The following is a 27820-nucleotide window of genomic DNA, read 5'->3' on the forward strand; positions in this document are numbered from 1 at the left end:
CCCTTGGCTTCGCGAGATGGGAACAGTCAGCGAACTACTCAGGTGTAGTATGGATGCTGATGTAATAATCTTAAGATGCCGGATTACGTCTAATATACCGGATTCCGACCACCCTGTGTGGAAGGTGTTGATCATCCATTTTTTTTCGAAAGAAGGAAACTACGCAATCATTGCAACGCAATCCGCTCTCCCCCTATTGATGATTCTCGCCGGGATGGTACCCTGTGGCGGTTGGCAGCCGTGCGCCTAAGGTGCGCCGGGAAGTCGTCGTAGGACCATAACAACAAGTGCTGAGCCCGGCACTTTTTAAATACCTCGCGTTTGCAAACTATGCTGTTTGGTAATTGGGCAGATACATGAAAATTCACAGAAAACCATCCTCTGCAAACGAGGAAAAAACGCGTGATAAAAATGTTTACAGTATTCTTAAATCAAGCGCTAGTGCTATGGCCACGGTATTGCACGACCGCCTCGAAAACAACATCCGGTGGCAACGAGTCTGCACTTTGAGCAACACTAACACAGAACTGAGGCTGGGAATTTATATTTTAAAATGATTGTTTGCGTTCTCCTTATTGGAATTTTAAGGATTATTATACCCTCATTCTTCCCGAAATTTTAGTGTACGATATTATTGTAGTTGTTTCAAACGATCTCAATCTCTCGGCTGCCAGGTCTGCGAAAAAACTAATTACTTCGTGTCGCTCATCATCGCATTTGTTCTCTGGATTACAAATTATCATGCGTTGATCCCCGTAGCGCATTCCCGCCGTATCTGACAGTTTTTCCGTGAGGAATCTCCGTCCGTCAGCCAACGTCAGTGGACCGTTACCCGTTCTCTACCTGTTACATTTGGCGTAGGAGTCGACGATTCACGAAATTGATCGATCGTGTAGATGGGCCAAATGTAAACAAGCCGTTTAGTTTTGATCTGCACGCTGGCCTGCTGTGGTTTGACCGCGATTGTAGCGTCAATCTTTGCAAGAATCATTTGTCTCCTTTCTCCCTGATAATTCTACCAGCATACGTGTTTGACGGCGTTTCCGTTGATGAATGACAGGGGTGAGTGTGTGTGGAGGTATCATTAATTTTCTGCCTTGTTGCACAGTATTACGCGCTGCAGATGGCTTAAAATAATGTGGCGATGTCAGAATTTAATCCAAGTTTTTTCAACATTGCGTGTAACGACGATGAAGCGGGAAAGCAAGGAAACAGTGTGAGTGACAGGTGTGGTGTTGGCGTTGGCAGGTGGTTGTCGCTGACTTTCTTGGTGGGATGAGTATGAGCACGGAGAGTTCCGTCGTTGTCAGCAGCTGTAGCAACCGTCGGGCGGCCCTCCGCTCCAGCTTCGAGCCTCCCTTGGCCAGGACCCCCTCCAGCATGAGCGCGGCCGTCTCCAGCGTTTAATGCAGTCGAAACTTAACGTGGAGGAAGTTGTCAAAGATCGGACTTTAAAGGTAAAAGAGAGCGATTAATAGCACGGCCAGAAGCTGAAATTATGAGCGAAATTGCTGCGTGAATTGTTTTACAGTGTACAGTAACATTGAGTTTTCATGAATGGATTTTGTAGCAGGTGTTCCACGATTGCTGCAAACTGCATTACCATTCTTCCTCTCCTTGGCAGCCGCGACCAACAGGTGCGTTTATTAATTATTCTCGATGTTCTCCTGAAGCTGTTATTAACAAAAGAAAAAATCATCGACCGCTTTGTTTTTTTTCGATTTTAAAAATAAGCGAAAAAACGATTGCACAGTAACAGCGGAAGGCTCATTGTAAACTGCTTTGCTTTTTAATTTCTGTCTTTTTCAGCACTAAAAAAATAACATCAACAGAGCTGCGGGTGAGAAATAAGTATAAACTAAGAAGAATTGGTGCTGGGTCGTTTAGCGGTATCTATCTGAGTACGTACTATGTAATGTGTACTTGGCGCTATTTCTCTGCTTTACACTTTTATTAATTTCTACCGTTTTACGGATACAGAAATTACAGTGTGGCTTGTAAAATGCGTTCTATCGTTAGAATAACATGGCTTTTTTTGCAACAGGCATGCGGAATTCCTGCTAAATTGTGTTGTGTTGTCTTGCGACGTCTTGTGTTAGTGCTTGTTGGGTCGCTGGAGCTGCTGCTATGGCTAAATTTATTGAAATGTTACCATCCTCGCGAATTCAAACATTTCGGCCCACTCTAGATCAGTTTAAAGACTTCCCTGGCTACATTCATTATATGGAGTTGAACGGCGCGCACTTGGGCGGCATAGCAAAAGTACCACGCTCCTGACCCTATACATTTTTTTCGGAAATTGCAAGTTTATTGGTTTTATACTACAGATCGTTCCGCCAGCAGGATGGAATTCTCCGAGGGCAGATTTTTCGGACCTTCAGAACAGGAAAATTAAGCCTTTGTATCAAACAAGAGGCAGTTTTGTGAGGGTTGAAGATCCCAATGGTTGTTTGGAAGCGCGAGTTGCAGGATATGAGCTCACTAACACAGAAGAACCTGATATTACGCCTGAGGAGTTCCGACGATTAGCTGCGGACAGAAAGCTGGTTAGAATTCTGAAATCGGTTACACGGTCTATAGTTCTTTCTGTATGTACTCGGTGGCGAGCAATGTGAAACGATTTACTCATCTCTTGTGCAGACAGCTGAGTTCTCGGTCCTAAAAAATCGGGAGTTAGTAACTCAATGCCGCGGTTGGCTTCTTTGGGTGCCATCCGGAATCCCTTGTCTGCCATAATCGAATCACCGCTTTCCAGCAGGTCTAGTAACTGACTGTCAGATAGAATAGCTTCGTCGGATTTTGAGCCCATAAAACCTTCCGACAGAAAACTTGCTCTGGCTGATGGTGTGATACCGATCAGATATTTCACGGTCGTATGGTGCTTGTAACTGGAGTAAGCATACGAGTGGGTGCCCGGATGACTCGGTTTCTCAATGAATAGTTCAAAACAGTCAATAAGGACCCGTACATCAGCAAATCCGGAAGCCAAAAATTCAGGCGGCGCGTCTGCAAGAACCATTTGTCTGGATGGGAAAAAATTGATTCGTCTGATTACGGTCGCCATTGTACAAATCCACATTTCAAAAATCTTGGACGCGGTAGAACAGTGAATTTTAAATAATACTCCCAAAAACTCGAACGATAAGTCCATGCGCAGCTTGAACAAAATCAACAGAAACTGGTCTTCAACTGACAGTTTCCGACGTTCTGGGTGGGGAGCGCCTTTCTGGGATTCTTTGTAGCTGGCTGAAGATATTGCAACGCGAAAAATTTCGGCCAAATCGTTAAAAATTTCGGTGCTTACAACTCCGGTAAATCTCCGAAATAAATGGTCGCTTAAATTCTTGAGTTTATTTGTGCTAATCAAAGGTTCCTCAATGTCCTTATGAAGGAGGTTTTCCAATTCCATGATGCGCACGTCCCGTACTTGAACCTCTGTTTCCAGCTCTTGAATCCGTGCGCTCGCTAAACCCAGCTGTAACTCCAGTTCCGCAATCTTGTTTTCCAGTTTTTTTGAGTTTCTTCCGACACTTTCTGAAAACAGTAAACTAGTTAACAGAAGCCTGAGTCATAATTGATCTCTTCAATACCTGCACTATCGATCTCCAATAAAGAAAAGCTTTTGTTCAAATCGTCAGGATTTTCAGGGCATGTTCGCTTCTTTTCTGGTGACACAGTCGTGGAACCAGAACCTGCAAACAATTGCTAATAAATATTCGAATACAAGAACGGCAACCCATAACTTCAGGTAGCGTACCTGAGCCATAGGTTCTTGCTGGTTTTTAGCTAACAGTGAGATAGGCAACACATATTTAGCTTAGCTTTCTCTTTTAGCTTTGGTATTAACTTTTAATATGGTTTTTATATAACTTACTTTCGATTTTGCGTTTTACGGCACCTCCAAAAACGGTTGGAACACTGTCTTCTTTCAGAGACCTGCCTTTCCCATGATTCCTGTAGCAGGTGCTTTCAAAATGGTCCGAACAAACAACGGATCTTTTTCCAGGTGTGAAATCTTTTCTGTTGATTTTGTGTATCCAGAGTGCCCGGAGTGGATTTTCCGCTGGAAACCGATGAAACGAATGGGGTCCTGGAGTACTACAGTTTTTTCTATCGCTGTTATTATTACATCCAAAAGCGCAGCAGCGCACCATTTTGAGATTCAAAAAGACGCAAAAGCAACAAATGTGAAATCGGAGAGATTAAAAGAACTATAAGAAACCAGATTAAAAGAACTACAATTTAGAAAGCACTAATAATAAGGTGGTCGTTGTAAATCATTACGCAACCTGCATAGCATAAAACAAAATTTTAGCACACGAACAGAAACAGAGCGAATGCATGATTCTCCTGTTGGCGCACTGTAATATCCCTGTTTGTTAGTGACGTCAAAATGACACACTGCCAGTCGGCAGTCTCGGCGAGAATCACGAATTCAACCGGAGAAAATGTATGCACTACGGATCTATCTTATGTTACCCAGTAGCACGTTCAACCGATCCAAATTCTTACAGTAGTCCGTTTCTCCTCTTTGCGAACACACCAAAATGTGGGGAAAATGTATTTCTATAATAACCAGATGATGGCGTACTGGATTTTAAATTTAAAAGCTTGGTGCAAAAGTTCGCCATAAGCTTTCTCCTGTTGATTCTCCTGGTGATAACTACTTCTGGATTTTATGCTACGGATTATATTTGGTTCAAGCAGTTTACCCGGTAAGCGCTGTTAAAAGTTCACTGTAAAGTTACGAATTTCAGCTCCGCCCCAGTCTTTTAAATGCAGCAGCCATAAATGGCGGACTTGGAACGCTAAAACTGGGACATGGATTTGTCTACATTTGAAGGTCTTGGATTTCTCATATGTTTTCTTAGGTTTCTGTTGACATTTTTTTGTTTTCCTGATCTTCGACATCGTTATTTCTAAGGCTGCTGCTAATCAGATCGCTCCTTTAGCGGAAATATATGTGGAACCAGATGGCGTATGGGCTAAATCGTCTAATTATTTTCGAATTTTTCTGCAGGAGCCGTTAATAATGGCATCTGCTAACGGTTTAGTCAGTCTCAATTCCCCGGAATTTAGGCAAAAATTGAAATTAAGTAATACAAAACACACAATTCTAAAACGATATAATTTTAATTTTATCATAGGATTTTTACAGGTTTATTCAATACAGGACTTAGTTCATTCAATACAGTTTCAGGAGAACGGGATAATAAACGATTATTTTGAAATGATAAATAAAACAAAAAAGTTCACAAAAATAAAACGCTTAAAAAATCATAAAAATTAAAAAAAAATAACACTGAAGAATTAACTGATAAGAATTTATGAGCTGGCAGAATCGGTACTGTTTATGAATTATGCGTATGTGCAAGACTGCAAGTCCATTAAACAGGGTTTAGAGTTCTTCAAAGGGGTTAAAAACACATTCGTCCGTTGCGACTGCTTTATTTAGCTAGTTCCTTCGAAATAATATCAAGACCTAACTAAACACCTAGAAAACGACCTGGAGAATATTACGACCTACATCCGGTTCATTTCTTTTATTGACAATAGCCAGCCAATTACCGAAAAATGCATGGGCTGGTGCACTACTTACCAAAAAATGCATGCGCTAAAAATGCATTACCAAAAAATGCATGCGCTGGTGCACTACTTGTAGTTCGGGTTTATTTTAACAACATTCTCGACAGCAGAGACAGACACACGCTGAATCGCTGAAGTTTATTATTCCGCGTCAAATACCGTAATTATCGAATTTGTAGCGCCCCGGGCAATAAGGTCACCCCAAGTACTAAGCGCACCTACCCCTTTAAATCTGAGAAATCAAAAATTTCAATAGAAATGTTTGCAGCGTTCAGTTTCGATAGAACGCAATGAGCTCTTGTTTCCAAAAATAATGGCCCCTTCCGAAATTTATTGTCTGAAAAATAATGGTGACCAAAATTAGGATTCTTAGTTTTCTTTGGTTTTGGTGGCCAAAATGATTGGTGGCCGAAATGAATGGTGGCCGAAGTGAATGGAGACCAAAATGATAGAGCGCACCAGCAGCGAACGTTCGAACTTTTTGCCGCGCAGTGCCACAAATTCGATAATTACGGTACTTTGGGTCGTAACGAAATTCTTTTCCGATGCCTTCGCTTGTTATTAATAATCAATGCACAAATCAGGTGGAAGAAAAATAAACAGAGCACATTAATCACAACAGCAAAACTTCATTTAAACTATCCACTCGGTCCATCGTGCCAAGGATAGATGCTGCATTTCCGCGCTGAATTTGCAGCGATAGGCGTTGACGCAGAAATTCATGTGATCGACTCTCTCCCGTATGCTGCTGCAGTCTTTTGCCCAACTCTTTCACAATGGCGATAGCCGACGGGCCCCAGGGACCCATCGTCTCAAAGGCGATCGGAGAAAAAATATAGCGACCTTGCAGATAAGCATACAGTCGGGACTTCTTTTCTTCTGCTTGTACTGCAGCAGCACCTGCCGTACCCGACGTGGACTGATGATGGGAAAGGGCCATTGTGTCGACGCACGTCACATCCCAGGCCAGGCGCATCCTTCTCTTCCCGGCAAACGTTGTACGTTTCCGATCACTTTGGCGAGCTTCTTGACTGGTGCTCGCTACCTGCCGAATATTTCTGACAAACTCGGAAACCAAGGAACACAATCCCACCGTCCATGGCACACTTTTCCAATTCCACAAATCCAGTACTACTCGTATTTTCCAGTGGTACTGAAGCTCGCGCTCGTGCAGTGATGTGGTTAACAAGTGCAGTACGTACGTAGCGCTGACAAAAACATCCCGGTCCTGTACCAAGCGTCGTAGTCTAACAAGATTCAGAAATAAAATTAGATAATGATTTCTGCAGTCTACTGCAAGGGTAAGATGAGCTGACTGACGCCCGAATACTTGAAGAACTGAATGGTTTCTCAACCCGGACGCACCTGCAGTCCTATTGATGTCAGGAATAAAATTAGGACTAGGTTTAACTGACCTGGCTTTGTGAGAAGAATTATGTTATGCTGGTTAGCCTGCACTTTTCCTTGCTACGTAACTGTCGTGAACTAACACCTCATCGTATTTTACTCATGGCACGGAATTCAACTATTCCTAGTAGTTTACTGGTGAGTAGGATCCATCGCGAACTAGCGCATTAATGATGGATCCTGATGCAGATAGAAATAGGTATCGTTGGTTGCCAGGCGCCACCTTAACCCACATTCGTATGATACTATAACTACTATTGCTGACTTCTTTATTTTGTAATAAGGTCAACAGGCTTTAAGCGATGATAATAATAATTTAATCGAGGGAAGCAAGCGTAGTCTTAATTTAGCACCAAATGCAAAAATGTTTCTGTGTCCGTTACGAAAGGTTGTTACGAAAGGTCATTACGAAAATGTTGACGAGAAATGCACACAACACAGCACAGATTTAGTTTTATAAAGTTATTACTGGCGAGAAAAACGCAGCACTGCCTTTTCGGGTTTAGCTCACCGTTTTCTGTGCAACTCTCGTGCTTCCATTTCCGTAAGTGCGAGCAGATCCTTTAATCGCAGTCGTTCTGATGCTTTACCGGGACAGTGGTGGTAGCTTCTGGATTACGCTGGGAAGCCCCAACGGAAGCATTACCCACTCTCTTATCGCTTTTCCGGAAAAGGAACGGGGGAGCATTTTCGTTACCTTCGGTACGCAATTTTTTGTTCAGGGTTCAGAGATCTTCACAACTCTCAGAGGTTACCGCCACCGAGTTAAACGCCGCTGCCACCGCCGCCGCCCGCCATAACCTGATGAAGGTTCGGAGGTGTTCAAACTCGGAGGTTCCACTGTACCGACCATTGTGTATCTCACAGTTCGCAGCTGTGAGGTTGTCTCCTGAGATAAACGGCATTTTATTATGCACGATCGTGTCTCGCAAATGGTGCGCTTAGGCAGAAAGCGGTGCGAACAGTTGCGTCGAGAGCTTAACGGGTGGTGAAAGGTCGTTTCGGGAGACTTTGGTGGTGTCTGGAGTCGTCTTAATATTATTCTGCAAGAAAAAATTGAAGAACTTATAATAATAATTACTATCTACAAACAGTGTACAATGGACGCCAAAATTGTCTTACACTTATGTAATCACAAAACTCGCGCAACTAAGCACTTTTCTGTACTCAAACAGCCAAATTTTTGACTGGCCATCGGCCTGCTGACATTTACACTTGCACCTTGCGCATTGCCCAACCAAAACCATCGACCAATATCTCAAACGAATGAGGAAAAAATTTCAAGAATTTTGATACCAAATAAGTTGTTCTTTATAAGATCTAAGAGATAATCGAGGCATCTAAAGTTTCTCGTAGACATAGCATAGGATTTGCATCCGCGGTTTGGTTTCAGTTTTCACACAGAAATCGTGTGCTTTGTCTACGACAAACTAAAATGGCTCGATTTTCTCCTAGATCTCATGAAGGATGACATGTTTGGTATCGAAATTCTTGAAATTGTTTTATCTTTCGTTTGAGATATCGCTTGATGGTTTTCGTTGGGTAATGCGCCAGGAACAAGTGTTCGTATTCTTGCGCGTTTTCTGTTTAGTGGTCATTTGGTCCTGGCCATTTATTTTTATTGGTCATTCGGTCCCGGACCGAATGTAAGACAATTTTGGCTTCCATTGTACTTGTGCAGAATGCGAAGTGCAAAAGTACTTGCGTGTAGCAGCTTTTATTTCAGCATGCTGAACATTCAACAAACGACGGCCGTTACCGTAAAGGGTTACAGTTACCGTTACCGTAACGGGCTACCGTTACCGTAACGGTTTACGGTTACCGTAACGGGTCACCACCGTTGCCATAACGGGTTACTGTTAACGTAACTGGTTACCGTTACCGTAACGGGTCACCGCTACCGTAACAGGTCACCGTTACCGTAAAGGGTTACAGTTAGCGTTACCGTAACGGGTTTAACGGGTTACCGTTACCGTAACGGGTTACCGTATCGTAACGGGTCCCGCTACCATACCACTACCGTAATGGGTTACCGTACCGTTACCGTTAACGGGTTACAGTTACAGTAAAGGGTTACAGTTAGCGTTACCGTAACGGGTTACCGTTACCATAACGGGTTACCGTATCGTAACGGGTCCCGCTACCATACCACTACCGTAATGGGTCACCGTTACCGTACCGTTACCTTTAAGGGTTACAGTTACAGTAAAGGGTTACAGTTAGCGTTACCATAACGGGTTACCGTTACCGTAACAGCATTTTAAAAGGTGACCGATGCTATGGAAACCGAAGGCGGAGCCGAAGGCGACGCCGAGCTGCGGCGCGAGCGAGCGCAGCGAAGCGAGCGGAGCAGCAAGTGAGACGAAAGACTTTATATTTCTCTTTCTTCTAAACCTTTCTTATTCTGTCCAGTTTGATTTAAATTTAATAAAACTTTAGCAAAATAATGAAAACAAATTTACTGAAAACTTATGGAGTCAATGCGAACGGTCCAATACCTATTACAGACACCAGTATTCACCGAAGGTCAATTTCGTGGCCTCCCTCTCACGAGGCTTGCATGTAATAATAATAATAATAATAATAATAATAATAATAATAATAATAATAATAATAATAATAATAATAATAATAATAATAATAATAATAATAATAATAATAATAATAATAATAATAATAATAATAATAATAATAATAATAATAATAATAATAATAATAATAATAATAATAATAATAATAATAATAATAATAATAATAACAATAATAATAATAATAATAATAATAATAATAATAATAATAATAATAATAATAATAATAATAATAATAATAATAATAATAATAATAATAATAATAATAATAATAATAATAATAATAATAATAATAATAATAATAATAACAATAATAATAATAATAATAACAATAATTATAATAATAATAATAATATAAATATTAATTATAATAATAATAATAATAATAATAATAATAATAATAATAATAATAATAATAATAATAATAATAATAATAATAATAACAATAATAATAATAATACATAACATAATATTATTAACAACAACAACAAAAATAAAAATAATTTGCGGAATAGGTACTTTCTCTGTGTGTGCTTTCGTGCTTTCAGGTTGTGACTATTACTTGTGTGTGGAGATACTTACTTTCAGCAGTTTCCATAACAATTAGGTATTTCCACAATTCAACCGTGCACATAGTTCCAATCCGTGCGAGTTCCGCGCTCGCAGCCAACGCGAGTTCCAGAGCCGAATCCCGTCCGCATATCAAAGGTCACCGTGCACCATCCACAACGGGAAAACATTTTATTTCCTAAATAAATTAAAAGGAATGGCTCCCCAAAACACTGCATAATGTGCAGACTAATGATATTAATATGATTATATAGCCATGTACAAGCCCGTCCGGAAACCGGAGCCAAAGCGTAAACGGGAAAATTGTACGAGGCGCAAATGTACGTACATTCGCATGTGTGGCTGACTGGCTGCTTATGTACCCTGTATACCAGACCTGGGCAGTTAATTTTAACTATTTAACTTAACGCGAGTTTTTTTCGAGTTAACGAGTTATAACTTAACTCTGAAGCTTAACTCGCGAGGACGAAAACTTAACTCTAGCGCAACTCAAAAATAATATAGCGCAACTCGAGTTTAGCGTAACTCTGCAGATTTCAGTTGATGTTAAAAATGAAATTGAGTTTCAGAAATATCGGAAAGAATATTATTCTAACCGTGTATCGCATAAATTTTCGAAATTAACTGCTCGTGCCGACGAACAGTACGACCGCCCAAGGCATTGGCTAGATGAATATAAGGGGAAAACCATTACCCTCGAACCGTCTCCCTGTACTGCTGTCGTCACCTGGCTGGAGTTTCTTCGTTGTAGCTAAACACGGCACTTATTTAGTGCGCCAGATTTAATCAGATGTACTGCGGTAACGCTTCACTATTCAGGCGGGTGACAGCAGCAATAGAGGGAAACAGTCCGAGCAAAACGCTTCTCTTCTTCTACGTAAGTATTGGGGAGTGCAATCAGTGCATTCTGACTGTGATTGTAGTCGTTTACATCATCTGCGCTTAATTAACATAATGCAGTAACACGTCCAGGCTCTAGCAGCGTGCAGAGAACAGACGGGGAGTTTTTTAGGGAACAAACTTTGGTCAACGGTAGGAGGACTCAGGACACCAATATTCTGCAGCAAAACCACAAGGGAATTTGTATGTCTGTGTGTTTCTGCTACTTGTCCATTGGGAAAACAGTCCGAGCCGTGTAACCCCAATGTTTGGCAGCCATGTACATACAGTAATACACCATAGTGTAATACACCATAGTGTAAAAGTTCAGCGTTGCCGGCGCTTCCCTGGGTTCCAGACGAGCTAATTACACTGATGCGAGATTTGAAAATACTTGCTCGAAAAATGTTAATTCTGAAATGTGTTTCAAATCTGGTAATAGTGATACTGGTACGCGTAAGAGATTAGTTGAAAATGGTTAATAAAGTGCAGAATTTTTTTATTGAAAAGCGATTTTTTTATTTTAACGCGAGTTAACTCGAGTTATTGCCACTAACTCAACTCGTAACTTAACTCGCGAGCTGCGATTAACTATTAACTCTAACTATGAGTACAAATTCCATAACTGCCCAGGTCTGCTGTATACTTACACAATGCACTTGATTCCCGACCGTCGGTACAATACTGTACTGCTAACATTCACTGCATTCCTTAACTTACGTTAAACAAGTCTTTTAAAAAGCCTAGCCATCACGGTGACCCGCCATTTCGCCGACGAAAATCCCTCGACCGTCCCTTCGTCGAGCAGACACGATGTTTACCCGTCGTAACGTCGAATTAGTGTTTTGCCGAACTATCTTAGTTGGCTCATGGTTTCTTCGGTTTTCTTAGGCTTCTTCTTGGTGTGGGTGAATGTCCTGCGGTCGACGTTGTGTCAGTGGACGAACGTCGGTGCGAGAAATCATCATAACCTGCGTTAAATTTATTATTATTATTATTATCACTCTACTGTACAGTGGCCAGCTCCTTTCAAGGGAAATATCTCGCCAGGCTACTGGAAAATTTCTTTGGTTAGTTTAGAACATTTTATACTTTTTTTTGGTTTGATTTTATGAGATGAAAGTTTACCCAACTTAGGAATCGAACCCAGGACATGCAATCCTAAAGCCAGACGTACTACTCACGCAACCCGTGATTTCTTTTCATCTCACCTTCCCGGAGCAAGCCAACCAACCTGAAGCCGCTCGGCGGAAGTCTTTATCCTTCGTCAAACATCTCGAAAGGTCAGGCCGTCGGAGACGCGAGGAAGTAAATGGGCAGTTTTGAGACAACTATCCGCGACTGTTGAGGCTGCCAACGCGAATCGACTTGGAAATCCTTCGACCTGGGAAAAACCAAATCGCCGTATTATTTCAATTGGAAGTGGCTGCCTCACCACCCTGACGCCACCTTTGGTTATTGTCACGACTTTCACCATGCTGTGCCTATTCGCACTACCTTTTTTAAAAAATATTTTCGTAACCTTTTTTATTCTCACCACCTTACGGCTCTCCCTTCTGGCTATACTGTACGTACTTCTTACACACTGAATTATTTGGGAGGGCTCCCTGCATCATTTTTCACCACCACCAGGCTTCCGGAACGATTTTTTAATTATTTTTTTAAAGTTTTTTAGCAGACACCACGCGAATTCTAGGTGCACCAGCACAAGAAACGACCACACCACTGCTGCATCCAGACACCATGATGTACAAATTTTATATTTTGAGGTTATTACAGTCGGGAAAAATACAGCACCGTCTTCTCAGAGGCATGTTACTCTTTTTACGTGCCACTCTTGTGCTCCCTTTTCCATCCTTTAAGATCACTCGCTCTACTGTTCGACAGCATACGAGCCCTCCAGGTTATCCTCAAGGCAGGCTGGTACCTTTTCTGAAGAGGAGCGCGGAGCATAACAGGGCATCGGGGTCCTTGGTGTAACTGACTGGCCGTGACCTTTGCCTTTCGGAACATTACTGGTATTGGGCGAGATGCCGTTCTACGTACTTTGACGCACGTGCAGACATTTGGCGCACAGATCGTCTGCTGGTAGCTTTTGCGAGAGATGGCTTTGAAAACTGTAAAACTTTCCTTCGCGTAATTTGCCAGAGCGGTCTCAAGAACTGCATGCAAAGTGGCGGAACACATTCCCAAGTGCAGATATTCACTCTTTCGGCCGTTTTCCTCCTGGCCATCACAGTGGGAAGTACAAGAGATTTTTGAGTAAGACGAACAAACTGTTTGGCATACAGAGATAAATGCAATTTTGAAAGAATTGTTGGAAGGCAATTTAATCGCAGTCCACAGATAAGGACCTCTGCTGTGGTATACTGTAGCACTCGTTGTACTAGTTGTTTCTCCTGAAATCTGTAATGGTGCAGAACGTACTCTATCATTATTTTTCCCTGTATTTACTAGCCTTGTATATGTTATTGTTGTTGTTGCAAAAGTATACAGAGGTCCTCGATGTCAGAGCATACAGTATACGTCCTCCTCCGCCTTGTACAGAAAAACCAAAACATTGTAGCTTAGATACAACAATAATTTTGGTAAAACAGTATCCCACTGTAATTGTACTCGTACAATCATTTCATAATTATTGTACTGCCTTAAAGTACGTAAGCATAGACTATGTTTACGTACTTTAAGGCAGTACTTACTATGCTGCATAGTAAAATATTATAGAGGCAGCATAGTAGTACAGTAAGTACTAGTAATATAACCGACTTTTATTTTCGAAAATATTAGCTGGTCTCTTAAGACTAACGGTATTTTACTTTACACGGTGGTGTCTCGAAAATGGTGACCCGAAGAGAAAAAACGGGGCGGGAAGCCAGGTGTTCCAAATGAATCCCGTATTGGCTGATGACCAAAAGACGTCGATTTAAAATCTTTGACCTGACGACATTTAGCTCGCGGTCCTCTGGCATTAAAGGGCACTCCCGTTTCTCAAATATACGAGTGCAGCTTAGAACTGCGAGAAAAAAACAGTCAGGATTTGTTTCGAAGGAAGCGAGGGACCATTTTTGCGGGTACCTCGGGAGTGACGGCACGGGAAAAAAGGGAACAGGAGGGCAGGAGCCATGTTCGTTGCTCGGTGGTCCGTGCACCGGTGGAACGATCAAACGTATCATCTCCATAAGCGGGGTCTGCCATATAAATTTAAAGTACATCCGTACTTAAACACGTCCATAATTACGTCCATAATTAAGAAATTACTGTTGCTTCGCTAAGCATGTTGTGTCTGATGTCGGTTTCAAAATAAATGATTTCAAATAAGCCATATAATCACTTGACTTTTAACAAAGCTTTTAATACCTTAGATTTTCGTAAGTTTTCGCTTCGGAAATTTAGCAATGTTTACGTGCAAAGTCAGTGGCAATGCGGACGAGCGTCAGAAAATCAAAAACCGGATCTTCTATAAAAGTTGCGTTTTCACACGGTTAAAGTCCATTCATTATGTTTCGATGGAATCCAAAATGTTAATCAAGAAAATAATCTAAATCATTTCATTAAACCGGCCGAGGACCACAAGAATCGCCAAACCAAATCCAAATTAAATTATTACATGTACTAGTATCGAAGAAAATGAAAACGGGATTACAAAAAATGCGGAGGCGAAGCCGACGCCATTTCTTGTACTTATAAGTGCTCGAAGAAAGGATAGTGTTTGTGGTTGTCAGCGCCAGTGCAACCAGAGCGACCTGTCTTCACCGTTTGGAAGCTCTTTGAGCGAAAACGCGTGGCAAGTTTGAAAATGTATCGGCCGCATAAGCAAACATCATACTGCATCCGCAAAGTCCAATACGATCTTGCCGACCGCCGAATTTTGTATAATATAAGCTTATAAGATCTTTAATTACAAACTATTACTCACCGCTCAAATATGCCAGATTTTGGTGAAATACATTCTTTCCACGCGTCACAGTCCTTCCTGAGAAAGAAAATGATTTCGCGTTTGCCTCCGTCATAAATCCTGGCTTTTTCATAAACAGATCTCCCAGTTTTTCTGCTGGAACGGCAAATTCATGCATGCTGCAGCCGAAAACAAACAAATAAAAATAAGTGGTGGTCTTCAGATAAGCCGATGGTTAATAAAATGCAGAATGTACGATATTTTAACATGCTCATTTTTTGAAATTTTTAATTATGTATCATGAAACGTAAAAACTATTCTGCTGTCACAAAATTTGCAGTTGAAGAAAATTTTGACTAAATAAGGACTTTCATAAAATCGTACCAGGATTTGTGCTGTAATGTAGTCTTTGACCTTCTTCTCCTTTAGTTGGCTGCCGGATCCGCTTGTAAGCGTGTGCGCTCCTATCTTGCTCTTCAGGTATCCGGTATTTCCAGCTGATTACGCCATTGACATGAACTGATTTGTTCTGCTCGTCAGAGTTGCACGGGGAGCGATACGCTGCAAGTTCCCACAGGTCTGTATTAAACCGGAATCGGGTGGGCAAGACACAGGATAATTATGAAGAATCAGACCAGTACATTATAATTGTTATGTTAAAAACAAAAATGGATTTACAAGTTACAACGGTTTCCCCTGCAGCCGTAAAATATGACGTTCGACAAAAATGTTAGATTCGCAGAACCAATCTGTACTGTACTGATGACGGTATAATAATATTCATTAAATATTTATTATCCGCCTGCGAAAGGCGAAAGCAAGCAACTAAAAAGTCCATAGCGTAGCAACACCTGGATTGTACTTCACTCAGTCACGCCGCTGTTGCAAAACTCTCACACAGAAAGTTTCTTATCGAGACAAATCGTTTTATTCAGCCAGACACTATGTAACAGTGCGATATGCACGATAATCTAATCTGTACCGTGCAACTGTAGTGGCTGCAACTTCTACGTAATACGTGAACGCGTGCGTAAATAAACACGACATGTTCATTTTAAATAGGCGCATAAATTCTGTACAAGGTACAGCCAACAATTTTTGGGCTTAGATGGTTTAAATAATATTGGTTATAAGGGAAAAATCCGTATGGAAATGTCTTCGCAATCCGTCAAAATACTCGCAAAGCACTGACACAGACTTTTTATATACGGACCGCCTGAGATGCCAGGCACTTTAAGCTTATGCTTTAACCCTACGGCTACATCCCAACTCCGGATTTTACAACACAGGTAAATAAATTTGCGCTTTACAGAACTTTGGTCTTTGCGCTTAAATACGAGTATTTAAATTGCTTGTTATAATGTTATTGTTAAACTGAACTGTTTCGCTTGTTTAGATTTCAGACAAAATTATTTTAGTACTTCATTTTATTTCTGAGGTTGACGTATAGCGTTAATCTTGTTTAACGTTTGCTTGTCGACGTCATTTTCGTGTGTTTTCTCAAATTCTCTCGTTTAGGAAGGTATTCCCTTATGAAGCAAAGCTATTATTAAGGGATGCCCCATTTTTGCTCAAATTGCAGATTTATAGGATACTGCTGGCACTCACTGTAACAGTGGGTGAGCATCGGATGGAGCTCGTTATCCGTTGTGCTGCGTAAGCGGAGAGCGGCCGACGCGATGTTCCCGCGACGCGCTGCACACTGGCCGTCGTGCTGGTTGGGAAGGGGCGCTGCTGTGTCAATAAGGACGCTTATCCTACGGACCCCTGTGCGTCAGCTGCGCGCCCTTGGAAGGGGGCTCGTGGGTGCTGAATGGCGCGTTTCCTATCGGGTACACGACGCCGCGCGCGGACTGAGCAGCCACCCCGCCCCCGTGGGCGGTCGCCCTAGCACCAGGGGTGGACCGAATGGGGCTCCTGGGGAAGGGGCTATCCGCGCTGCACCACCGCCAGCCCGTGCTGACGCTATGGCACCCGCCCCGGAGAAGCCAAAGCCCTCGTACTGGCAGCGCTTCAAGGAGATGTACAAATCCTACTGGTACGTCCTGCTGCCCGTGTTCGCCCTTACGTCCGCCGGCTGGATGCTGCTCCTCTACTACCTAGTCAAAAGGTGGGTGTACAATTCAGCTTTATTAATTCAAAATTGTGTTTATTCATTTTATTTTACGTTTAATTTTTAATTTCATTCGTAAAACACAAGAACAATACATGTATAATGTATTTACAATTTTTAAGTTTTCTTAAGTTAATTTAAAGCAGCAGTGTCTGCTTATTGCCGTGATAATTATGAAGCGAAACAAAGATGAAGTACGAATGTACAATTATGTTTGTACTTGAATTTGTATATCTCACACTGCACACAACATCCCCTCCCGATTCGCCGTTTTGTGGTTATATTAATTTATTAATATTTGCTTCACTTCTATTATTAATTATAATGAAATATTATCGCTTTGAATTTTGATTGATTATTAATGTCATAAAATGTTATTGATTACTTTGTCTAAATTGTCATGTGCTGCAGTGGCGTGGACATCGTGTCCCTGCTGGAGAGGGTGGGCGCCAGCGAGGCGCTGCTGGAGCGCTTCCGGCTGGAGTCGTCGCGGTCGGCGACGTACGCGTACCTGGCCAGTGCGTACGCGCTGTACCACGTGGTGGCGCCGCTGCGCTACGGCCTGACGCTGGCGCTGACGACGCTGGCCATCGCCTACCTGCGCCGCTGGGGCTACATCCGGCCGGTGCCCTCCAAGGAGCGCCTGCAGCAGATGGTCAGCCAGGCGCCCACGCACGTCCGCCGGATGGTCCGCCGCCGGCTGGACGCCCGACACAAACGCCACACCGAGCACTGTGATCCCGACAATCCTCCCAAGAAGCAGTGAAGCCGCGGAAAGCGTTCACTCCATCCCGATATACGGAAGCACGTGATTATTATTATTATTACTATTATTATTACATCAGCAGCAGACAACCCGCTAAACGGGACTTCAACGTCTGCTCGGCTAATGCATAATCATCGCAATGCATCGCTCGTTGCGTGATTTCCGTGATTACCGGCGTCCAGATTTCACCGTTTAGCGCGATTTCCGGACTGGAAGGAGCGCTGCTGTCTTTACGGGAGAATGCTCCTCAGTGATTTCCAGTGGGCTGGCTGGTGGCCTTGAAATGCCAGCGCGGGCATGCCTGTGTTGTGTTTTTAACGCTTTGGGTGTCGGCCGGTTGTGGGTGAACGCGACGGCGGCCTTTCTTTACTAATCACTTCCGGTTCAGCTGAACTGCAGTGTTGGTTTATAAATAGCGTCGCTATTTATGTTCGTTCGTGCAATCAGCGTGATGCATCCTCTTTCCGGTAAAAATAACCCGTTCTGCTTTTCAGCGTTGGCTTTCCAGAAAGGTTCCAGCTCGAATTAAAACGAACTGTGAAATTTATTACACCGGCCATGAAACTGATTAAGAGATTTGGCCCGGTACATCGTACCGAACTCCTGTATGTCCATGCACGAAAACTTTCATTTTCGCGCACTCCCAAACAATTCTTTGTTGTGTTTTATAACCTTCTGTAGCCAGATTGTTTGTATACATGCACAGGCGTAAGAACCGTTTGTGCGCCCAACATCCGGTTCGGGAGTTTTGGCTACGTATTAGAAAATTCCAAAAATCTTAGCTTATTTAGGTGTACACACTACACAGTCTCGTCAGCAACCGATCATTTTGCATCGAAACGTACAAATGCATTTAAAGCGTTTTTGCACCGAACCAGAGCTGCACCAATTTTTTAAAATTTTAAAATGAATTTAAATTATTGAAATCAATGCATGAATTTGGATGAATGAATTTGAAAATGAATTCCAAAATTTTTGGAAATTTCTAACAGCCATAACTCCCGAACCGAATGCTGCGCGCACAAACGGTTTTTACGCCTATATATGTGTGATTTATACATACGTACTTTTGTATGCATACTTTTTATTAGCACAAGCCAGTTTTTTTATAAAATCGACATGCCGTAACTGGTTTGGTAATTTATTTCAAATGCCGCTCGATCTGGGCAGTGATGATTTGTGAATCATGGCGTGTGCATGCTTAGACTCACAATTAGTTTTAATTCTGCTTGCATATATTCCTCGCAGTCTCGCACGTTCCTGCAGCCCGGTGACCGGAAGGGAAATCGTAAAACTGTCTCTCACACACATTACGCACTATGGCATGCCATGCACTCGTATTAATATTACTGTAAATTAGTATTGCGCTGTTGGTATTATGCTTTCCTGCCTTTCCATGTGCTTCCGAACGGTAAATTATAAAACTCGAGCCCAGCGCTGCTTGAGCCGAGATAAAACATTTCTAGAATTCATTTTTGTTCTCAGTTTGCATCGGCTTGACCATTGATCAGCTTGTTAAACTCTGGCCCAAACCTTGTTCTCTGTGTTGCATTGTTCTTGTCATTAAACATGCCGTGTACTTCCGCTGGGCCCGCGCTCAAGCTCTGACTCTGACTCAGACTCTGACCGCTCAAACTCTGACTACTCAAAGTCTGACTCTGACTGTCCAAACTCTGACTCTGACTGAATAACCTAAGAATAACTTAAGAAACCTAAGAAACCTAAGAAAACTTAGAAACCTAAGAAACCTATTAAGAAACCTAAGAAACCTTCAGAGTCAGAGTCAGACTTTGAGCGGTCAGAGTCAGACTTTGAGTAGTCAGAGTCAGAGTTTGAGTGGTCAGAATCAGAGTCAGAGTCAGAGTTGGAGTCTAGGCCCTTCCGTTGTTACGGTCAGTAATTGTGTTACGCCAGTAAGAGCGTCCACGACCGCACCGTTGCCGGTCGTGCCAACCTTTTCATCCCAACAGCCCATACAGCCAACACGTGGTACGGCCAACACGCCAACCCACTAGAACAGCAGCCAGATCGGCTACTGTTACAGTAGTGAGGCGGCGAAACAAGTGTGAAGTAGAAGTTGGACGCAGGAAGTGGATCGAACCGATTGAACGGTGGCTAATGGTGAAATTGCGCAAACGATGCACAGTGCTTGCCACACAACGACCGTTGAATGACGTTTTATGTTTTGGTAACAGGTATCAGCCCATTTCGCCTACGAGACATTTCGCCTGTAAATTCGATTCGAATCATGAAAAGCGCTGATAATAACGCTGATACAGCGTTTTCTTATAGTTACTCATTTTTTTCTTATATTTCCAGGTTTTCTTTGGTTTCTTAGGTTTTCTTATGTTTCTTGGCTGTGTTACTTATGATTTGAATCAAACTGTTAGGCGAAATGTCCTTTAGGCGAAATGGGTGGCAGCCTGGCAGCGGCGTAACGAGCTCAAAGGTTTGGGGTGGGCCACAAGTACTGGCTTTGGGGTAGGCCGTTCCCATAGACTCTATGCTATAACTTTTCGTTTGGGGTGGGCCGTGGCCCCCAAATTATTAGGCTCGTTACGCCACTGCAGCCTGGTAACATTGGTTAGCCCGTTACTAATATAATTCTTGTGCAGTTCCAATCCACGCATTTTCCTGATTTTTTTTCTCTCGTGCACAGCGGGTTTTCTATGTCAATTTAATTTTATTTAGTTTTAAAAATTTTAAACACAACGAACTTTGGCTTTTTTTGACAAACGGTTATGCTTTTCCATGTTATAAAATATCTTCCTGTCAAATTATTAATTTGTGGCCACATCATAATTCGCAAATCTGACGGACTCGGTCATCGACGTAACAGAATTTTCTTCTGATTGGTTGTTGTTTTCAGCCGTTGTGCGGCGTGTTGCCTTGGCGCACTTCTACTATTAGTTATCGTTCAATCGGCTCGATCCACTTCCTACGTCCAACTTCTACTTCACACCTGTTTCGCCGCCTCACTACTAGTATCGCTACTGTGTTTCCGCTGCCAACCTGAATCATTATTAAATTTTGCATTGCGCGCACCTTTACTTGTACGTACTCTATAGATTCGCACCCGCCAGGCAATAAAACCGAATTAATCCAAATATTTTCATATTATTAATGCGAATAAATCCGGTAGTTCGATCATTACAGATACACGGCTCACCGCCAATAGCGTGTTGGTTAAAAAGTTTGCAAATGCGGAAATGCCGACATTCATCTTGCATGTTTTTTTGTAATAAAAAAGGAAGTGTGGCTCACCTGGAAGAAAATGAGAAGCGACGGAAGTACTCTCCACTGGAAAGTAGACACCTTTTCTATCCCTTAGTTGTTGAAACGTTCGGTGTCTTCGGCCTAGCCTTAAGTGAATTTGTACATTTTATGGGCCGTAATACTCGGGAATAAACTGGAGAAGCGCGTTCTACTGCTTTTATGAAACAACGTTTTAGTTTGGCTGTCATTAAGGGAAATGCTACTGCTGTGTTAACCCTATAGTCCCGAACATATTTCAGAGACGATTCTACCCGATGATGGGTCAATTGACCCAGGCAGACTGGTTGGTCAGTTCTCCCTGAAAGGGCAGGGCTGGCTAATCAAAATAAGAATCGCCCGTTTATTATTGCCGGGGCATAAGTAGGACATAAGCAAGGCAGCCCTGATTCCTCTAAGGAATATAGACCTCTGGTCATTCACTACGGTTAATCGAACAGCGAAACCTGCACTCAGGCCACAAATAGATATGCGCTGTACAAATGACTCAGATTTATTAGCAACGATGTTATTTGTTTATATCGTTTATAGACTTAATATCCTAATTTGAACAGCATAACAGAACACAAGCACTTAAAAGGATTCTTGTTGTTGTTGCATTAATATACAGCGCAGTCCCTCCAAGGACAAGCATAGGAAAAAAATTGAAACAACAAAAATAGTGCCATATATAAAACCCGTTAAATAATTACAACTATATATGTAAACAAAGACAGAAAATAAAAAATTAACAATACAACAAAATTGACAAATGCATGAATAAAATTTCAGTTCTTTTCGCAAGCGCCACACAGCGCGCTGTAATGATTTCCACAAACAGGTGTTTTACAACAAAAACACGTAATTAACGTTTTGTTGTCCTTTCTCTCCTCTTGACAAGGGCGGCATCGTACTCGTTTTTTAATGCTGCTTGATTCAGTAACGTTTGACAAATCTACCTGAGGAACCGGCACGCTAAGCATTTCAAGAACACCACCTATCAGACGACGATGATCACTGTGCAGTGTTTTCACCTCTTCGAACCTTCGTCCCAAATGAGCTGAAAACGTTTGGTATTTATTAATTAAATATAAATTTAAAAAAAAACATTATATAAATTCATGCTAAATTAAAAGTAAATATACCTTTGCTCATATTATAGCCGATTTCTCCTATAAATGTTCGCCGCCGCCCCTTTTCTCCTGATTTCCATGCCGGCGATAAATAATTCCATATAACCCAGGCATTTTGCACAGAAATGTCGATAATGTCGAAAAATATAACCATTGGCCAGCGACGTGTTTTGCGCTTGACGGAATTGTATCCCACATACTGGTCCAATAAATCGACCCATAACTTTCCCTCATTATATTTGAGAATGATTTCCGGTTTCAACTGCCGATCTTCAATTTATACGGCTGACTCGTCCGCTAACGCTTTATCGTGGTGCATTGTGCTAAGCAAAACCACGGCTTTATTCTGTTTGGGCACATATGAAACCAGCGTAATATTATCTCCTGAAAAACCGAACAAACTCGACAATTCGTCCCGCTTCTTAGCAGGAAGAAAGTCATCGGGAATTTCCCGTTTATTTTTCCGCAATGTGCCGACTAAGGTTAAGTTTCTGGCAAGCAACTTCCGGGCTAATGGAAAACTGGTAAAAAAATTGTCACAGACAATATTTCTACCAGAGTTGACACCCAACGGCTCCACCATATCTAACACCACGCGCTCTCCCTGATTCAGCTCTCTGATTTGTTCTGAGTTTACAGGTCTTCCAGTGTAAACTTGGAAATTTAGGCAATAAGCCGGTTTACAACAAGCCGCCCAACACTTTATGCCGTACTTTCCTCTTGGCTTGTTTGGCAAATATTGCCGGAAGCCGCATCGGACTTTGCACGGTACTAACTGTTCATCCACTGTCACGTCTTCTCCGGGGATGAACGAGTGCTGAATTATGGGAACCCAGATATTCAGTAAATTGGACACTGCAGCTAATCGGTCTGTTTTTTCTCTCTGATCTCTTGTGAAAGAGTCATCAAATCGCAGAGATAACAGAATTTGTTCGAACCGGTCACGTGACATAATGGCCTTGTAAACTGCTTTTCCTTCATATTTACTCCATAGATCACGCACACAATGACCATTTTTATTATTCGCTCCTTGAAGAAGCAATAATCCTAAATAAACAGAAAAAATATTTGACAGAAGTTACTAATATTTTAATTATATAAAACTTAATTGATTTAATAATTTAACAATTTAACAATTTAACAATTTAATAATTTAATAACTTAATAATTTAATAATTTAATAATTTAATAATTTAATAATTTAATAATTTAATAATTTAATAATTTAATAATTTAATAATTTAATAATTTAATAATTTAATAATTTAATAATTTAATAATTTAATAATTTAATAATTTAATAATTTAATAATTTAATAATTTAATAATTTAATAATTTAATAATTTAATAATTTAATAATTTAATAAATTTAATAATTTAATAATTTAATAATTTAATAATTTAATATTTTTAATTTAATAATTTAATTTTTTTGATAATTTGATAATTTGATAATTTGGTAATTTGATAATTTGATAATTTGATAATTTGATAATTTGATAATTTGATAATTTGATAATTTGATAATTTGATAATTTGATAATTTGATAATTTGATAATTTGATAATTTGATAATTTGATAATTTAATAATTCAAAATTAATTTACCACTAAATAACTTCAAAATATTCAAATAAATATCTGAATAATTTAATATTTGCTGGCGCATACCCAAAAAAGCATTAAGCTCTGTCACGTCGAGATCTACCCAGACAGCTTTAAAACGCCTGAGCCCTTCGAGATTGGTAAATATCAGCATGATGTTCTTCATATCCGCAGAAATAAATAAATCGAAAAAGGAAAAGGAAAAGCCGCAGCAAATATCCTGTTTTTGTTATTGTAACGCTTGGTATCGTCTGTTGTTGGATGCTCTTGGGTCACCACGACCCACTCCGGTTCTATAGGGTTAAGAGCGTTGCCTTATAACCCGCAGGCGGATGGACATTTTGGTTGTTTTTTTAATGTTTAAATATTAACTGTAAAATAGTGTGCCCGCGCTTGCACTTTTGTTGTTATGGCGGCTATTGCCCAATAAACCATAGAAAAGGTCTTAAAACGTTTTTTAATGCTTTTGCTTTTAATACTTTATTTTTTGTTCATAACTATTTTATTAAATTTTTAGTAACGTTTTCTATTAATTTTCAATAATTTTATTACTTTTTTAATAACTGATTAAAATTTTTTAAATATTTAGTATTTATTCTATAAAAATTTTTTTAAATTTTTAATATTTGTCTGTATTTTTAATTTTTAATAAATATTTCTAACACTTATTTTAATATAAATTTTTTAAATATTATTTTTAATACATTTTTCTAATAAATGTTTTTAATAACTTATCAACATTTTTTTAATTTTTAATGCTTATTTGTTAATATTTTTTAAATTTATTATATTTTTAGCACATTTTTAACGATTTTTAAAATTTTTGATACAATTAACGTGGTTTTCGTAGTTTGCTTTAATGAACAGTAATTCAAGTGTCGTCAACATTGTAATTGTAGCATCTTACATACTCAGTAAAACAGTCAGATTGACTAAACTTCTGAGTAAAAACTTTGCCTTTAACCCTCCAACGCTCACTACCCGAACGGGTAGGAGTTTCTTCGTGAAAACCGGGATTTCTTCATGAAAAAATTCGGTTAAGAAAGTGAATTTTTTGTGTACTTGTACTGACCATAGGTCACCGGCGGTGACATGGGTGTTTAGCAACACCATTGGGCGCAGACGGTCCTAGTCACGAAAACTTTTAATTCTATAATAATTCGGCGAACAACACCTGACCGAAACGAAAACGTTTATCGTATAGACCATAAAGAGGGCTTCAAAACAAGGGTATTGCAGTGGTCAGTAGACTGACCATTGGTCAGCAAAACTGGAAAATGTTTCTGCATAATGAAGTAATTGGTGGATAACTGGACACAACAAATGCAGCGATTACCAACAATCCAATTCTCAAAACAGCATTTCTTTTCGTACAACAAATCGCATAACAGTCTTTATGACACGCCGAGCTGCTCTTACACTGCACGCATGGTGCATGATTGCACCTTTATGGATTTAGCCGCAGCGTTTAGATCGGAAATAAGCGATGACAGTCCAGCAGCACGTGCGGTATTGATGCGCTGAAGTTCACATCAGCAGTTCTGGAAGCAGCAGCCGCCATCATGAAGTCAGCATCGGCCGAATGCTATTAATACACCTGGCGCAAAGATCACTACTCACTACCGGACATGTAATTACTAGAGTTGTTGTCATCCACGGCTCCAGGAGACCGATGTATTTTTTCCTGCTCGCCTACACCGCTGCAAGGTCTGGTTCGTGTAAAATGCAGTAGATCGTACGAGGCGCAAGGGAGGCTGCAAGGTTATCATGCCGATTACAGTGGTAATGCACTATTGCAGATTGCCAAGGAAGGTTACCACGCTCGGTTATATAGAAGGTTGGTTGTCCAGAAACGACCACCGATTCGTTCGTTTGAAGGCCGTATCCAACCGCCCAGGGTGCTGCCCAACTTAATTGTTTTTGGAAGAGTTCCGGCAAACAGAACCACGTGGGGCATATTTGAAGTCCGAACCAACAAGACCTTATCCGATTTACATAATTATAAAAGTGCCGAAATTGCGCCCGGCCGTACTTCAGGACCATACATGCCCAATGGTCTGCACGCAACACAAGTTTTCGATGGACTGTGGCCACCCACTGTTTAACTTTTAGAACCGACGCTTGTCATTTTCTTATAAAGCTTTACTGATCGTACATTTCTGAATTATCTCAGATTAACTGACTTAGTGGCTAATTAGTTAATTAGCAGGGCCTTCGGGAGATCAGAAAGTTCGAAATTGGCGGCTTTTGCGACCTCGTGGTTCTTGAGGGACTTCTGATTCCAGTTTGGTTTGTTTTTTGTTGCTGCTGTAAGGTCTCGTAACGCTAATTACGCTATCCGATATCGATTAATTGCTGTTGTTCATTAAGAAAAACCATTTGAAGACCCTGTTGCGCCCCAACACCAATGGGCGTCAGTGGGTTAAGGCCGGTGTATGACAAAGGGGCTAGGTGCCAACATGAGTAACAGACATTAGCAAGGGTTACACACATAAATTCTGACACCACTCTTCACCCAGTCAGCGGTCATTCAGTCCATGCATCCCGAGCAGTCCGGTGATGAACTTGACCTTGATCCCTCCGAGCGCCTTCGTCATCATGTCCGATGGATTTTGATCCGTTGGAATATAGCTCACCTCAATCGATCCGGCTTTCGTTTCCTATCGGATTCGATGGTAGCGAATTCCGACGTGTTTCGTCCGCTTATGGAATTCGGAATCCTTCGACAAGGCAATCGCGCCTTGATTATCCACATACATCTGGGTGGCCTTCGTGATATCCACTCCGAGCGCATCCAGAAACGGTCTGCTCCACTCGTTCTGCTCAACTGCCTCGGCCAGTGCCATATATTCGGCTTCCGTTGCGGAGAATGCAGTCACGTGTTGCAGTTGTGAATTCCATGCAACAGGTCCACCTCCCAATGTGGACACGTATCCGGATGTTGACTTCCGTTCATCCGGATCACCTCCCCAATCTGAGTCACAATATCCGACCAACTCCGTGCTTGCTGTACCAAACGTCAAAGCCATAGTTAATGTGCTTTTCAAATAGCGCATTACCCGTTTAGCAGCTGTCCAGTGCTCGGATCCAGGTTTCTTCCCACCCCATGTAAGGACACTAATAGCATCCTCCTCATCCTCCGTTTTCTCCAACTTCACGTTCGGATCCAGTGGCGATGCATACGTCTTGCTCTCCAACATTCCGAAACGCTGCAGCACACTACTAATGTATCCTTGCTGACTGATGCTGATGGTGCCGATCTTCCTGATTTGAGTAATATCCATGCCCACATGATAATCTTGCTCATGCACTGTCAACTCAAATTCTTCAGTTCTTTTAGAAAATCGTTCACCGCCTTGCGCGTTACACCACACACCAAACCATCATCCACATAAAGACACATTACCATGTATTCATTGTCTGTTCCTTTCCTCACGTACGCACACGGATCTTCTTCACATGCCGTAAATCCATGTTTAGTGAGTACCGCGTTCACACGCTCGTTCCACAATCTTGGACCTTGCTTCAAGCCGTATACTGAACGCTTCAACCGACATACACGTCTACTGCCGTCGCCGTATGTTGCCGGCTGGTCCATATAATATTATATAACTTTATCCAAGTCACCGTTCAGAAATGCAGTCCTCACATCGAACTGTACATTTCCAAGTTGCGTGCAGCAGCCACCGCTAACACACACCGTACCGATTCGTGTCGTACGACGGGGGCAAGGTTTCGCCATAGTCAATGCCCTGCGCTTGTGAGTAGCCGCATGCCACAAGATGCGCTTTCCGATTATTCAGCTCACCATCTGGAAGTAGTTTCGATTTAAAAACCCACTTACACTTCACACTGCGCTTCGAGACCAACACCTCAAGGCCGTCCACCACCTTGTTGCGTACCATGGAGCCGACCAATGCGTTGGTGACGTGTCCAAGCCGTTGATGCCAAATTCCCACAGGCTGCGCCTTCAGCGCATCTCCACTTGGCGGCACAACACGTATGAAAGGTCGGTACGATGCACCG

At 41.5% G+C, this 27820-nt stretch overlaps 3 protein-coding genes across 13 annotated transcripts; 1 reads left to right on the top strand and 2 right to left on the bottom strand.

The window, feature by feature from the left end:
- Positions 1-299: 299 nt before the first annotated feature.
- Positions 300-4929, bottom strand: LOC129587227 (uncharacterized). Of its 2 annotated transcripts, XM_055480857.1 has the most exons (4): positions 3875-4929; positions 3591-3692; positions 2626-3534; positions 300-2529 (listed from the first exon to the last, which is right to left on the bottom strand). In XM_055480857.1, exons 1-4 carry the CDS (start codon positions 4152-4154, stop codon positions 2405-2407), a joined length of 1416 nt encoding a protein of 471 aa, XP_055336832.1. In that variant the 5' UTR covers positions 4155-4929; the 3' UTR covers positions 300-2404. The 2 variants fall into 2 exon arrangements, with proteins under 2 accessions (XP_055336832.1, XP_055336831.1); XM_055480856.1 differs by having other exon boundaries at positions 301-3534.
- Positions 4930-5249: 320 nt separating this feature from the next.
- On the bottom strand, positions 5250-15730 carry LOC129587228 (uncharacterized). Of its 8 annotated transcripts, none has more exons than XR_008690296.1 (7): positions 15310-15730; positions 14947-15104; positions 12265-12414; positions 11751-12001; positions 10164-10329; positions 7002-8036; positions 5250-6833 (listed from the first exon to the last, which is right to left on the bottom strand). XR_008690296.1 is itself a non-coding variant. In XM_055480859.1 (2 exons), the coding sequence occupies exons 1-2, from the start codon at positions 7531-7533 to the stop codon at positions 6200-6202; spliced, it is 663 nt and encodes a 220-aa protein (XP_055336834.1). In that variant the 5' UTR covers positions 7534-8627; the 3' UTR covers positions 5250-6199. The 8 variants fall into 8 exon arrangements, 1 of the variants encoding a protein (XP_055336834.1); XR_008690294.1 differs by having other exon boundaries at positions 12242-12414; XR_008690295.1 differs by having other exon boundaries at positions 6952-8036; positions 12242-12414.
- A 161-nt stretch (positions 15731-15891) lies between these two features.
- LOC129587326 (uncharacterized protein C18orf19 homolog A-like) lies at positions 15892-19561 on the top strand. Of its 3 annotated transcripts, XR_008690350.1 has the most exons (4): positions 15892-16214; positions 16508-17035; positions 17450-18409; positions 19053-19553. XR_008690350.1 is itself a non-coding variant. In XM_055481024.1 (3 exons), the coding sequence occupies exons 2-3, from the start codon at positions 16605-16607 to the stop codon at positions 17802-17804; spliced, it is 786 nt and encodes a 261-aa protein (XP_055336999.1). In that variant the 5' UTR covers positions 15892-16214; positions 16508-16604; the 3' UTR covers positions 17805-19561. The 3 variants fall into 3 exon arrangements, 2 of the variants coding, with proteins under 2 accessions (XP_055336999.1, XP_055337000.1); XM_055481024.1 differs by having other exon boundaries at positions 17450-19561; XM_055481025.1 differs by having other exon boundaries at positions 16516-17035; positions 17450-19561.
- The last annotated feature ends 8259 nt before the right edge of the window (positions 19562-27820 follow it).

This window comes from Paramacrobiotus metropolitanus, unplaced genomic scaffold (genome assembly GCF_019649055.1).
Source record: "Paramacrobiotus metropolitanus isolate TYO unplaced genomic scaffold, Prichtersi_v1.0 Parri_scaffold0000024, whole genome shotgun sequence".
Taxonomy (NCBI): domain Eukaryota; kingdom Metazoa; phylum Tardigrada; class Eutardigrada; order Parachela; family Macrobiotidae; genus Paramacrobiotus; species Paramacrobiotus metropolitanus.

Excerpts from the sequence above, each read along its gene's own strand:
- LOC129587228 (XM_055480859.1), bottom strand. The coding sequence starts at position 7,533 with ATGGAAGCACGAGAGTTGCACAGAAAACG. Across the intron at positions 6,834-7,504 it reads CGAGAGTTGCACAGAAAACG|ACTACGACGCTTGGTACAGG; the intron begins GTGAGCTAAACC and ends GAATCTTGTTAG.
- LOC129587326 (XM_055481024.1), top strand. The coding sequence starts at position 16,605 with ATGTTCCCGCGACGCGCTGCACACTGGCCGTCGTGCTGGTTGGGAAGG. Across the intron at positions 17,036-17,449 it reads CTCTACTACCTAGTCAAAAG|TGGCGTGGACATCGTGTCCC; the intron begins GTGGGTGTACAA and ends CATGTGCTGCAG.
- LOC129587227 (XM_055480856.1), bottom strand. The coding sequence starts at position 4,154 with ATGGTGCGCTGCTGCGCTTTTGGATGTAATAATAACAGCGATAGAAAA. Across the intron at positions 3,693-3,874 it reads CGTAAAACGCAAAATCGAAA|GTTCTGGTTCCACGACTGTG; the intron begins GTAAGTTATATA and ends AATTGTTTGCAG. Across the intron at positions 3,535-3,590 it reads ATTGGAGATCGATAGTGCAG|AAAGTGTCGGAAGAAACTCA; the intron begins GTATTGAAGAGA and ends TACTGTTTTCAG.